Here is a 14,047-nt window from a genome sequence, read left to right as displayed (position 1 = left end):
TTCTTTTTCAAGGTTAGCAATACTGTTGAGGCTAATCAAAAATCTTCGCATATTCGACACGCACCAGAAAATATAAATCATACCACATGGACACTGCGCTCAGTCAACTGTCAAGGCCTACGACAAGTGTCTGCAAACCTTGTAGCAAGTGCGTACATTAGCACTACATATCTTTGGCCTTGATACCCCTGAAGAAGCTGGTCAAGCTATAAAACGTCAAGTAGGATAAACTTCAGTTGGAGTTACCTCTTTCGCTTTGAACTCAGTTTTCCGCCGCCAGGAGATATCTGCAGAATATTTACCTTTGACTGAATAAAATATGTTTTCATATCGTGCATTATTGTAATCTTTAGGCAGCTAACAGAAACCAACAAACTGTAGTGCATCCACTGGAATTATGCACAATTAATGTTAAATTTTACATATCACATAATTTGCACAAAAAAACTGGGATAAGAATTTGAAATTATTTGGCATCCTAGCTTTGGATTAATAACAGAGGGATAAGCTGACTTGACTATGTACCTTGAGAAAAGCAATGTCTGAAGCTTATCACTACTAACAATGCCATTTCACATCAATTGTAAAGGGCACGTCAAAAATAACTGATCAATCATGCCCTAGGAATGGTCTGAAATAAAAAGGGGCTTTTGAAACGTGACTCCAGTGAGTACGGTGTGTCTTGCGAAGTAATGTGCTCACGGCGCGTTCATGACCATTGCCTTTACGAGCAGAGCACCATGACATATTGTCACAATTGGGATCCTGCCACTAAAATGTCTGATTCTGAGCCTCAAAGTTCTGCTGCTCCCCTCGGGGCCAGTGTTTCACTTCACTCTCCACCCTTGCTTAATTTTGACAACACAGGTCAGTGGACGGTATGGATCCTTAGGTTCAACGACTTTATCTTTTGTTTCAGGCCTAGCATCTGTTGCTGAAGAAACAAAAGTCTGTGCCTTGCTCTACTGCATGGGTCCTCATGTTTGTGTTATTTTGTCCTCTCCCATGACTGACACGGAAGTTTATGCCTCATACAACACAATCAAGGATAAGTTCAATGCATACAATGTTCATCCGTTCAATGAGGTCTATGAGTCCAGCCAGAGCCACAAACGCAATCAGCAGCCAGGTGAAACTGTAGACGCACTCTACACCGTGCTCAAGAACATAATAAAGAAGTGCAACTACCCTTTTTTGGTAGAAGACCGCCTCATGCTCTAACGTTTTGTAGGGGGTATACTGGATTTCCACCTGTCAAACCAGCTCTGCCATGTCTCAAAGCTCTTTCTTTATGATGCTTCGACTCAGGCTCGTCAGCCCAAAGACACTGAGATACAAAAACAACCTCAGAACTTTGGAGCAGATATGTTTGACAAGGATGTTGTTTCAAAGCAGCAAGCCAGTGTCCACAACTCAGCGCCTCAACGCTACTCTTGTGCAGAGGACAACCAGCATCGTGTCTCATCGAAGGCTCCGTACGGCTACTGTGATTACTCAGCGCACTCTTACTGCTCATTATTACTGTTCACTCTTGTTATTCCATTTGACTCTACTGCTATTGCCACCTGCCCTTTGGAATTACATCTGCTCCTTAAGTTGTCCAGCACCAGAGGTCTTGCAGCCTTGAAAGAACTGAAGGATGCACCAACATAGTTGACAATATTTTGATGTCTGGCAGAGATAGAGCAGAGCATGACCGCCATCTTCGGGTGGTTTTTCAAAAACTTCAAGATGGCGGGATCCCTCTGAACAACTCCAGATGCTCTTTTGATAATTCAGCAGTCTAATTTCTAGGAGTCATCGTCAATGCTGATTGCATGGCACCTGACAGAGACGAGCTAGCTGCCATTTCAGAGTTGCAGCTTTTGACTTACTTGGCTGGAGTTCAACACCTCCTCGGCACTTCCTTGGCACCATATTGGAAGCTTCTTGCCAAGCCTCTCGACTATGACCTCACTTACTTGCATGCTGCTCAATAAAAATGCTACTTGTACCTGGGGACCTGCTCAAACCACAGCCTATGAATTCCAGAAAAAATTGGTGACTTCAGGCGTCTGTAACCAGCTATAACACTAAGCTTAAAACAATTGTATCTGCAGACCCTATCACTTATGGACTTGGAGCCTTACATTTACAAAATGAGCCAAATGACGAAAGACGAGCAGTCGCGTTTATATCGCACTCTCGCCTTTGCAAAGAAGAAATACAGCCGAATCGAAAAAGAAGCTTTGGCCGCTGTGTGGGTGGTCCAAAGACATGACGTGTTTTTCCGGAATCTCCAGTTTATTATCGAGACACATCGCCAACCACTTGTGAAGCTGCTTGGTTCAATTGACCTCAACAGCATGCCTCCGAGGGTACGCTTTCAGACACAACTGATTCTGTCTCGATTTTCCATCAGATACATGCCAAGCGAATTCCTAGCCATTGCAGAAACTCTGTCTTCAAGTTTCAGCTCCAGTTCCAGCAAACAATATGGAAATGTTCGTATCCCAGGCACTTGCGGCACTTCCCTTTCCTTTATAGTACGTTTAGATCCCTTTAAAGAAACGAACACCTGAGCGTGTAACATTGGCTGTTTAAGACTATCCCACAGTGCCTACCACAAGTACATTTGGGCTGAAGGGCCAACTACGCCATAATTCTGGCTTTAGTGAATCAGTGAAATGCCCGCTATGCATCCATAAGAAAACATGCAAACGTACGCAGCTGTTCACTTTGTCAATGCTTTTGCTACTGATGATGATTAATTATGTCTGAGCACTTTGTAATGGGTGGACCTTTACAACACCTGCTCAATGCCAATTCACATGTCTTGATGTCTGGCCCAATTCTATGCTTCTACAGGGAAATGTTACATGCATCAGGGAGACTCCTCTCTCTACATAACATTCAGGTTTTTTTTTTTTTTCCGCAGCAATTTAAAGCAATGGTGTGGCTTGGTGGTAGGTCACGTGCTTGCCATGCAGAGAGCCTGGGTTTGATTCAACCATGAACCGGTGTAAAGGGTAGAAAGTTGATGATGGCATCCCACCGCTGCCACCACTTGTAAAGGGCTCGAAGGTTGATGGCAGGTGCAGCGGGTATCTTTAGGGTAGCTGGCTACTCTGCCCTCGTACGCATAGCGGATCTTCGCCAGTGAGGAGACACGTTCTTAGAGATATAGAACGAAGGTTTATTTACACGATAGTTGAAAGATGGGAACTGTACAGGAATTGAGAAGATCCCACATTATGTACAATAGAGATTCCGTTCATGATTCTGTTCATGATTGCACGCATGACTCAGCACTTGATTCTGCTCATTTACAAAAATGTCTTCGGCTTTTATAGCCCACCGTCTCCTTAGATGGAGGTCTGAAGAAAGCGGTGAGCACTATCGTCACAAAACAGGTGACGCAGTCTCAATGGTCCAATGGTAGCACGAGCTTACCACACAATGACGCACCCGGCCCCCGCCTTGGAGGCACAGCAGGGCGAGGAGGTAGAGTCCGGAAAGGGAAAGCTGAGTTCCTCCGGGGAGATGGCCGCTGAGCCGAACGTCAGCAGTGGTCCATGGCTGCTTTCAGCTACAGGCTTCCAGAACTCTCACGAACATGCCAATTCAAACGCTTGATCCCGGGGATGGCTTCTTCGACGTCTTTCCACGCTTCAGGACTGACGGTGCCTTGCGATGACCTAACGTAGATGACAAAAGCCGAGTCGAGAGGTTAACTTCATAAGACCAGCCACAGTGGTGCCGTCCCACGCTGTTCGAGCCCGTTCAACAAAAGGCTTGCCTCGCGAAGCTTTCGTTGAGACCCTACTGCTTCCTGGAACATCTACAGGACAGCGTCTTGCAGACTGAGTGCCGATGGGGTTGAAAGCCTCCCTAGCAGACCGGCTTATGCACAATGGCGTCTAGCCAGACGAATTGCCGGGCCAAACGTAACAGCTCATCCCCCGCCCGGAAAATCTCGGCTGGCCAGCACTCCCAACCGTTAGGCACGAAGAGAATGGCTGGTGACGAGGACGATGACCTGGCTTGGAACCTCCAGCTGTGAACTTGCAACCAACTCCCAAACCACCTCACAATGACTGACAACAGCAAAACGAACCACACAACACAATACCATGCTGCAGTCGAGAGCATTGAACTCGCTTAAAACTCTCCAGGCTTCTCAAAAAACGCAAACAAATTAAAAACCCGCTACATTAAAATTTTGACACAATTTCGTGCCGTCAAAGTTACAACAATTATGGTTGTGGACATGCTTACTAAAGATAGCACAGTTTGCTGTGTAAGAAAAACACACAATGGCAAACACAAATTGGCCCCAGACAAATAAACAACTTCTTTCAAAGCTAACCTCTAACCATCCGCACCACTAAATTGTAACTTGCATCTGCTAAATAAATGACTAACTTTATAAAACACAACTACTTAACTTTCACACAAATGCAACCTGAACCTACATAAGATATGTGTGCACATTCTCTATTCTCTCATGACACACTTTCAAGGTGTAGTCGAGAGTACCTACTTGTAGGACACCCTGACGCCAACAAAAACTCTCTCACAATAGATTGTCACGATAGATTCAACTGCGTCTTATAAATCCTTAAAACGCATCCCTGACCTCAATGTTCGGTATAGTTAGATCATATCTGATGAAAGCACATGTGCTATCTACTTGCATGATTGCCTCGTGCGTACTCCTGGCCCTCACCTTTTCTAACCCTTTCCACCTTCGGCTATAACTACCAACGCAGAATAAACGATGGGGTGGACTTGTTTCTCGACAACCCAGCTGTCCAGTCTGTTCATTCCACACACGAATGAAACATGGTGTCAGAAGTGGGCAACGTATAAGCAACGACATGGATCAACTGAGGCCGCCTGAACCGCTACGTTTGACAGCTGATGGAGAAAGGAACTGGACGCGGTTTCGTCAGCAGTTCGAACTTTTTCTGCAAGCGACGGCATGCCAAGCTAATCCGTGGTCGGAAGCAGCGAAAACGGCCCTGCTCCTCAGCGTTGCGGGGAAGGAAGCCTTGGACGTTTTCAACAATTTTGTGTTCAGGGGAGAAGAAAACAAGGAGGATTTCAGCACCGTAATTGCCAAATTCGAAGATTACTGCCTGGAGCAGCAAAATGAAATACACGAGCGATACGTGTTCCATTCCCGCAGTCAAGGTGAGGCGGAGCCCTTTGAGCACTTTCTACGCGAGCTTAAAAAACAAGCGCAGCACTGCAACTTCAGGACCATTGCGGATGACGACATAGTCCCGATGACATGGTGCGAGACCAAATTGTTTTTGGAACAAACTCGCCAAGGCTTCGAGAAAAGATGCACAAGGACAAAAAATTGACCTTGGAAAAAGTAATCATCCTTTGCAAGGCGGCGGAAACATCAGCTCGTCAAATTGAATTTTGGCAGAAAACAAAGGAAGAACTCTATATGAACACTGTCAGAGCCAGTAAGAGCACCCCTAGAGGGTCCAGGAACGACCTAAAATGCAATTGTTGCAACCGAAGGCATGCCTACAGATGCTGCCCGGCATACGGAAAAGTATGTTACTCGTGTAATGGCCGCAACCACTTCGCGTCTTGTTGCAGTGAGAAAGAGCGCGTGTATGAAGTGCAACATCAGAGCGACGACTTCGAAGTACTGAATGTCGCCAGCAGCTGCGCAAGCAGAAAACGGGACTGGCGTGTGAAGGCATGCATTGGTGGCAAGTACACCCCCTTTAAGGTGGACACAGGATCGCAGGCCAATGTTCTGCCACTTTCAATATTTCGCAAGCTCAAGACGACAACCCTGATGCCCAGTAGCGCAGTTCTGAGATCATATGGTGGAAACACGATCAAGCACATCGGCAAGTTTTCAGCGCTTATCGAGATTGGTGGTCGCAAGGCATGCGCAGAATTTTTTGTAGTAAAGAAGGACCACAGCACTATCTTAGGATTGGACACCAGCGAGAAGCTTGAAATCTTACAGCGGGCTGTTGACAGCGTGACGACGAACGACACCAAAGAAATTGTCAAGAAGTTTCCACGTCTTTTCCACAGAATAGGATGCACCCCACGTGAATACAAAATTGAGCTGCACAGGGATGCCGTGCCAGTCGATCAGCCAGCTCGGAGGGTTCCCCTGTCCCTGCGTGAGCCTCTACATACTGAACTGGACAGAATGGAAAAGGAGGACATCATCCAGAAGGTCAGCAGCCCCACAGATTGGGTAAGCCCCCTTGTCATTGTACTAAAGAAAGACGGCAAATTGCGGGTCTGCATGGACCCTAGACGCATCAACGAAAACATCAAGAGGGAGCACTACCAAATGCCGCGCCGAGAGGATATTGAAGCAGACTTGGCAGGCGCGAAGTTCTTTTCGCGACTCGACGCTAATGCGGGATTTCATCAAATCGCATTAGACGAACAATCGTCGAAGATATGCACATTCGCGACGCCTTTCGGTCGGTATCGCTTTCTTCGTCTACCGTTCGGTATGGCGTCGGCGAGTGAAGTGTTTCAAAAGGCCCTTAACGAGGTTTTTGATGGTCTTGCCGGTGTATGCGTGTACGTAGACGATGTGTTAATTTGGAGAAGGACCAGGGCTGAGCATGATGAGAGGCTGCGCAGAGCATTAGAAACAGCTGAAAAAGCAGGCCTTCCTTTCAATGCATCCAAATATCGCTTCGGCCAACAAGAAGTGCTCTTTTTGGGTGACATCATTAGCGACAAGTGTATTAGGCCGAATCCTGATCTTGTTGACGGTCTTTTGAAAATGCCAAGACCTCAGGACAAATTGGCTGTCCAAAGGCTACTGGGAGTAGTTAACTACTTCAGCAAGTACCTACAGCTCTCTCACAGCGTACGTCTACTTTACTTCTCTCATGAAACATGGTGCCATCTTTGATTGGACACCAAACCACGAAAGCGAATGACAGGCTATATGCCGGGATTTAAGTAATGCCCCAGAGCTTGCTATATTTGATCCAAATCGGGAGACAAAGGTAACTGCAGATGCCTCTCAAAGTGGGGTCGGCGCGGCACTTCTGCAACGTCATGGAGACTGCCGGCAGCCGGTAGCCTATGCGTCGAGAACTTTAACAGAATCGGAGCAAAGATATTCACAGATTGAAAAAGAGGCTTTGGCTGCAGTTTTTGGTTGTGAAAAATTCAATCATTTTGTTTATGGTTGTACCATCACCCTCGAGAGTGATCACAGTCCGCTGATAGACATATCAAAGAAAGGCATAGGTGATATGCCACCCAGAGTGCAATGATTTTTTTTTAGATTGATGAAATATGATTACATGCTGACGTACATTCCTGGTAAACAGATGGCCCTTGCTGATATGCTGTCCCGATCACCTGTTCCTGGAATCAAGGGAGCTGCAGGCACAAGTGACGTCGAGATCCATGCCGTCACGGTCGTATCAGCACTCGTAAGTGAAACGACAGCTAAAAAACTTGCACAGGAAACAGCTCTCGATCCATATCTTGGCACAGTGCTAAGAAAGCTTGCCAAGGGAGAGCCTGTCGATGGCCCCCTGAAACCGGTGGCCGCCGAGCTATTCGTAGTAAACGGCATACTATTGAAAGGCACTAAAGTGGTGATATCGACAAGCATGCGTTGCGACATGTTGAAACGGCTCCACGCAGGCCATCTTGGCCAGGTAAAGTGTAAAGCTAGAGCAAGACAAATGGTTTACTGGCCGAATATAAACTTGGAAATTCAGTCCTTGATCAAAAGATGTCCAACTTGCAAGACATACGCTTATAAGCAGCCATCAGAGCCTTTCATAATGCAACCAACGCCTACTCAGACATGGTACCGTATCGATGTCGATCTCTTTCAGTACTCGGGAAGACATTATTTGTGCGCCTATGAATTGATGTCCAATTTCCCTGAGGTGGAGCTACTGCCCGATACAACAGCCAGTACTGTCATCGGTAGACTGAGTGCAATATTTTCAAGGTACGGCATACCAGCCGAGGTTTGTACTGATAATGGCCCACAGTTCAGTAGCCAAGAGCTCATTATTTTCACAAAGCGTTACGACTTTAAGCATGTGAAATCAAGCCCGCAGTACCCGCAATCGAACGGGCTCGCAGAAAAGGGTGTACAAGTTGTAAAACGCATCCTAAAGAAAACAAAAGCTGCAGGAGTGTTTCTGGCTGGGCTTGTTGAATTACAGGGCGAGTCCTGTTGAAAATGGCCGGTCTCCGGGCAAACTCTTGCAAGGAAGGCGGCTGCGCACACCATTGCCGGACTTCAATCCAGTGTCAGCAACGCTCGTCAAGAAACACCGGCAGAGAAGTCATCATAGGCGCACCCTACCTGGCTTCTGCGGCAACGACGTGGTTCGCTTGAATGGGACACCATGGGCAACGCAACCCAAAGTGATCGGACCAGCTGGCCCACGGTCCTTCTACGTACGCGCAGAGAACAACACCGTGCTGAGGCGCAACCGTCGGCACCTTCTGGCGACGAAGGAACCATATAGTGTTGGTTCATCAAACGACGAAGATTGTGCCAATAACCACATCCCATTTCAAGGTGAGGCGTCATCGACAACCGCAGCCTCGCCAACGGAAGCTCAGCAGCCGTCGCCTTAACCACTGAGACGCAGTCAACGACAGACGCGGCCGCCAGAGCATCTGGGTTATGACCAGCAGCTCCCGCAGACAAGCCAGCGGCATTAATTTCGTCAACTGTTTGGAAGAAAGATGTATCATATCTGATGAAAGCACATGTGCTATCTACTTGCATGATTGCCTCTTGCGTACTCCTGGCCCTCACCTTTTCAAACCCTTTCCACCTTCGGCTATAACTACCAACGCAGAATAAACGATGAGGTGGACTTGTTTCTCGACAACCCAGCTGTCCACTCTGTTCATTCCACACACGAATGAAACAATAGTTTAACGCTTTTCTCAAGAGATCTCTTTGAACTCTGAGCACTCACTAAAATAACAAAAGAAAATTACCCTCACATACTAGCACGCTCATTAACAGAATGTAGCCTCATGTCAGCCCATGTCTTTAAAGAACGCACAGGACATTGCTGTGCGCCCTAGCACAACATCATACTCTCACCCAAAGAGTGCTAGCATACCACACACACACTTAACCAAAGGCGATATCCCCATAACCTAGGCACCACTAAACATGCATTTGAACGTAAATGTTCAAAGAACAAAACGGAATGAAAAATAACGCTAGATGCAGTTTACGTCATGAGCACCTAACGAAACTTGCGTAAGTTTTGTGCCAAAAAAACCCTGTATAAAATAATTCTCAAACATGAGCATTTTGAAAATCACTTTTCATTTTATTGTAAAACATTTCTTGAAATGCTCATTTACTCATTTAAGGTGGTCTCACCTTTGCACTACACCAAAAGGGCACGAAGCATACAAACTTCGGTTCTGCTCGACAACGCTACCGCGCTTTCAAAACTAGCGGGCATACCAAATCTTCATCCACGACTAACGTGCTCTTACATTAAAGAAAAACTCATTGCACGCAGTTGGCTAACTGATGCGGGTCACTGCATCCGCATAAGGCTTAACAACTTGACTCGAAATTCTTACAAAGTTTACAAAAAGTATTGAAGTGAAAAATTAACTAAACAAACAAGCCATGGAGATGACACAGGAATACTACTTTAAAACCAAAAATAAGCAAACAAACATGCTTCTAAGAAAATGCCTGTATCCCGGGTTCTACAGCCTACAGCTGTCCCTCTCTCTTCAATCATACCCGCAGCGGTCGTGGTCTTGGCGGTTTTCGAGAACGCTGAAGACAACGACGCGTATGTGCTACCAGCTGAACAGCGCAGCCACGCATCATTTGCGATTTCAACCTGCTTCTGTCAATTTGGCGGAGGGGACCCGAGCAATGAGTGGGAAAGAGTGGCCATGCCCTCTTAAACCTTGCCCCCATGTGCTACTTAGCTACCGTGGCCTTTCTTCTAGGACCCCTTTGACACTCTTGCCTCCGCAAAGCCGTAAACCTCTGCCGCGAATTCTGTCGTGAGAATGCATGCTGTGGATTACCATTTTGCTGCTGGCGCCGTACTGCACGACACAAAGGTCATTTTGCTGAACTGGCCGATGACCTACCCTTCTCTCGATCGCCCGGCTGATTGCCACCGTTTACATTCCTTCGTTGCTTCACTTTCTTGCGGCAATGTTGGCGACCGACCTTTCCCTCACTACCAGGAAGTTTGCCTCGGGTTGCGTCATCGGCTGTTCTACAGCTCAAGGGTGCGTCTACATCACCTTCCATGCCACTTCGCACCTTGATTTCTTAGCACTGTTGCCATGTCGAGCTGATTCACCTATGGTAACTCTGTGCTCACACACACAACTAAACTGGTGCAGTCCATTTGATTTTATTTGCAAAGGACCCTCTGTTCCCTTTTCTTTCATCCAGCAGCTCAGACGCATACAAATGAACTTTGCTGCCAATGCAAAACTCCTAGTTCTGCTTGCTGCGCTGATAGGCTTCGAACCTTTCTCAACACGTGTAGTGCTGTTTGCCTCACTCGTGGCTCTCCGACGTCTATTGCGTCTGCGCCGCTTCTAGCAACTCGTTTCCGAGCTTCCCGATCACATCTCAAGCTCGTGAACCCTCTCACAGCTTTCATCACCTGTCTCACCCGCGCAGTCTAAATGATTTTTGACCGAATCATCTTTCTTCTCACACTCTGCACTGGCGAACAAGCTAACACAATAAGGAACAATGTAGCTTTTTGAACTTCCTCGCTTGCATTGCTGGGAGCTGACAACAACCACACTGTTTTCCCTACTCTCTGCATTCGCTGCTTCTCCTGAGAGCTCTCTCCGGTGTTCTTGACTACTTTGACCTCGTTTGCAAAATCCACCGTCCCCACAACTGCAGTTAAGGTCTGTGTCAGACTGTCTACAGCTATTCCAGCTGTTTCACTAGCATTCAATTGGCACAGCACCTCATCGCACTCGCTCTGGCCTTCAGCGGCCTCTCTCATTAGAGCAGCATCATTCGCAGCACTCAAATCCGGTTCATCTACGAACCTGCCGCTGGCTTTAGACTACTAGCCTTCTCTACGACTCTGAACTGCACCTCACTCATTTGATCATCGCACTTCTAATGCGCTACAGTTGCGATGGCTGAAGCTTCCGTCGCATTGCCTCGACTTTCTGTTCCAATAGTTCAATTCCCAGCTCCCTCAGCTTCTCTATTTCCTTCTCTTTCTCATCTCTTTCTTTTTTCTGTTTCTCGAAAGCTTTTACCGCGTTTTAATCTCCTCCAACGTTTTTAAAGCTTTTAACGCGTATCCAATATCCTCCTCACTGGCGTTTTGCAATATCGGCTCCAAAATTTGTGACCTGCCCATTCCTTCCTTGACCTTAATACCTAGGTCTTCGCAAATATACAAAAGACCATCCTTAAGCAGTGTCTTCACCTCCATGATTGCCATTGTACTTTAGTCCGGCATCTCGCACATAATTCGGTGATCCCTCTAACTCACAAATAGGTGATCTCCCTAATTCACACACAATCCAGCTTCTAATCAACTCACACTCACAATATGAAGCCTGGAAAGTCAAAGCAAAGACCAAGCACTCACCACAGCACAGCACCATGTCGTGAAGTCCATCTCACCGCTGACAACCAGTTGTAAAGGGTAGGAAGATGATGGACTCCCACGGCTCCCACCAGTTGTAAACGGCTCGAAGGTTGATGGCAGGTGCGGCGGGTATCTTTAGGGTAGCTGGCTCCCCGCTGTCGTCCGCATAGGCGATCTTCCCCAGTGAGGAGACGCGTTCTTAGAAATATAGAACGAAGGTTTATTTACATGATAGTTGAAAGATAGAAACTGTACAGAGATTCAGAAAATCCCGCATTGTGTACAACAGAGATTCATGATTCTACTCATGATTTCACTCATTTACAAAAACGTCTTCGGCTTTTATAGCCCGCCGTCTCCTTACATGGAGGTCCGAAAAAAGCGGTGAGCACTCTCGCCACAAAACAGGTGATGCAGTCTCAATGGTCCAATGGTAGCAAGGGCGTACCACACAATGACGCATCTGGCCCCCGCCTTGAAGGCATCGCACGGCGAGGAGATAGAGTCCTGAAAGGGAAAGCTGAGCTCCTCCGGGGAGATGGCTGCTGACCCGAACGTCAGCAGCGGTCCATGGCTGCTTTCAGCTACAGGCTTCCAGAACTCTCTCGAACATGCCAGTTCAAACGCTCAATCCCGGGAATGGCTTCTTCGACGTCTCCCACACTTCAGGATTGACGGTGCTTTGCGATGTCCTCGCGGAGATGACAAAAGCAGAGTCAAAAGTTTGACTTAATGAGCCCAGCCACAGTGGCGCCGTCCTACGCTGTTCGAGCCCGTTCAACAAAAAGCTTGTCTCGCGAAGCTTTCGTTGAGATCCGACTGCTTCCTGGAACATCTACAAAACAGCGTCTTGCAGACTGGGCGCCGATGGCATTGAAAGCCTCCCTAACAAACCGGCTTGCGCACAATGGCGTCTGCCTAGACGAATTGCCGGGCCAAACGTAACACCGGGCATACTTACTTTTTTATTTGCAGCTTTCGAATTTTTGATTACACCTAGGACACCAACATTGAAATTTTTGCGAAACCAGCTTTTTTAGCAATTGTGTTTTAGCAATTGTGTTAAATAATGTTACCGTGTATACTCGCATAATGATTGCACTTTTTTTTTCAAAAAAATTGGCTCCAACTTTGGGATGCGATCATTACCCGGGGTAAATTTTACGTGAAAAAATATTCTAAGCACCGGAAACGCAAAAAAGTCGCTAATCGGGATTCTTATGATAGCTATCATGAACATAACCAAAAATAAAAGTAAATTAAGGCTTAACTTTGTAATAAAATGCACGCATTACGCAGGAGCTACATGCGTGTCACACTGCCCTTTTATTTTTTATCTCTCTGACCTCCTAACGTTCATTCAGACTCCAAAGCATCACTGGCGTCAGTGTCGTCGCCGCACGATTCCTTGTCGGAACCGGCAGTGTCTTCACTGTCCCACAGAGGGTCATCTTCTGTTCCGTCAAGCGCCTTGGAAATGCCAGCGACAGTCCATTCCGCCGCATGAAGCGTGTCGTCCAGCCGGAACTATGCGCGGAAGTCCTTTGTGGCTATTCCCAGCCTCCGGGAAACTGTGCACGCCTGTGTCTATATCATGTCTAATGACACTGCATAACTGTCCTTGCGCATGTCCTTCACGTATTCGAGGACTGCCTTTTCAATGTCAGGGAACTTGCCAGATTTGGGTCCGCAAAAAGCCCATCGCGTGCTGTTAGTAGCCATGAGCATGTCGCGCTGTTTTTTCCAATATGGGATCCGGATTTCGTCAACGCCGAAATGTCTGCTGGCAGCCCGGTTGCCGTGCTCTAGCGCGCATTCAAGCGCCTTCAGCTTGAACGCGGCAGTAAAGCTCGCATACCGCCCCATGGTGAACCGGCAGTTCAACAGACGATCACAAAGCACAAAAAAAGAAACGTGATCTCAGGAAAAAAAAACATTGCTGCGGGATGAACACAGGTCGACCAACAGGCTGCCGTCGCTGTAACAGTGCGGGATGTAAAACAAACATGGCGGCTGACGGAGCGAAGCACTCTGTGGAGCGAAGCCACCGCATTTTTTTTCTTCTTTGCGTCAGTTATGGAGGTTGTGAGTACATCACGCGCGTCAAAACAGTATCTTTCATCTAAATAAGGAATGCTTTCATTTAAATCGGTAAACTTACGGCATTAGCATAGTGATGCCCGCTTTCAGATCACAGAAACAATGATAGGTGCATTCAGCTAGACTTGACACATGACATGTCGATGTAGCAAGTTTAGGGTGCAATCATTACGCGGGGAAAAAAAATTCGAATTTAGACGACAAACTTAGAGGTGTGATCATTACGCGAGCACAATCATTACGCGAGTACATACGGTATGTAATTGAAAACGCAGCAAAGTTCCACTTTCACACTAATTAGTTTTTAACATTACTTGCATGAAGAACCTGTTAGCAGACCAAGA

The 14,047-nt window shown here is 46.9% G+C and overlaps 1 protein-coding gene across 3 annotated transcripts in view; it reads right to left on the bottom strand.

Annotated features, from left to right (window-relative positions):
- Window positions 1-14,047, bottom strand: part of LOC119177048 (transmembrane protein 170A) — a 107,780-nt gene that overhangs the window by 66,647 nt on the left and 27,086 nt on the right. The window contains exon 4 of one of the 3 annotated variants that reach the window (XM_037428411.2): window positions 11,604-11,801. The exons of the other annotated variants lie outside the window; for them this stretch is intronic. Coding sequence (XP_037284308.1) covers window positions 11,635-11,801 — 167 coding nt within the window. The 3' untranslated portion in view covers window positions 11,604-11,634. The remainder of the gene's footprint in view (window positions 1-11,603; window positions 11,802-14,047) is intronic. 3 annotated transcript variants of the gene reach the window in all.

Source organism: Rhipicephalus microplus, chromosome X (assembly GCF_043290135.1).
Source record: "Rhipicephalus microplus isolate Deutch F79 chromosome X, USDA_Rmic, whole genome shotgun sequence".
NCBI lineage: Eukaryota > Metazoa > Arthropoda > Arachnida > Ixodida > Ixodidae > Rhipicephalus > Rhipicephalus microplus.
Note: the sequence above shows the minus strand (reverse complement) of the source record. Positions and strands in the feature narration are given on the sequence as shown.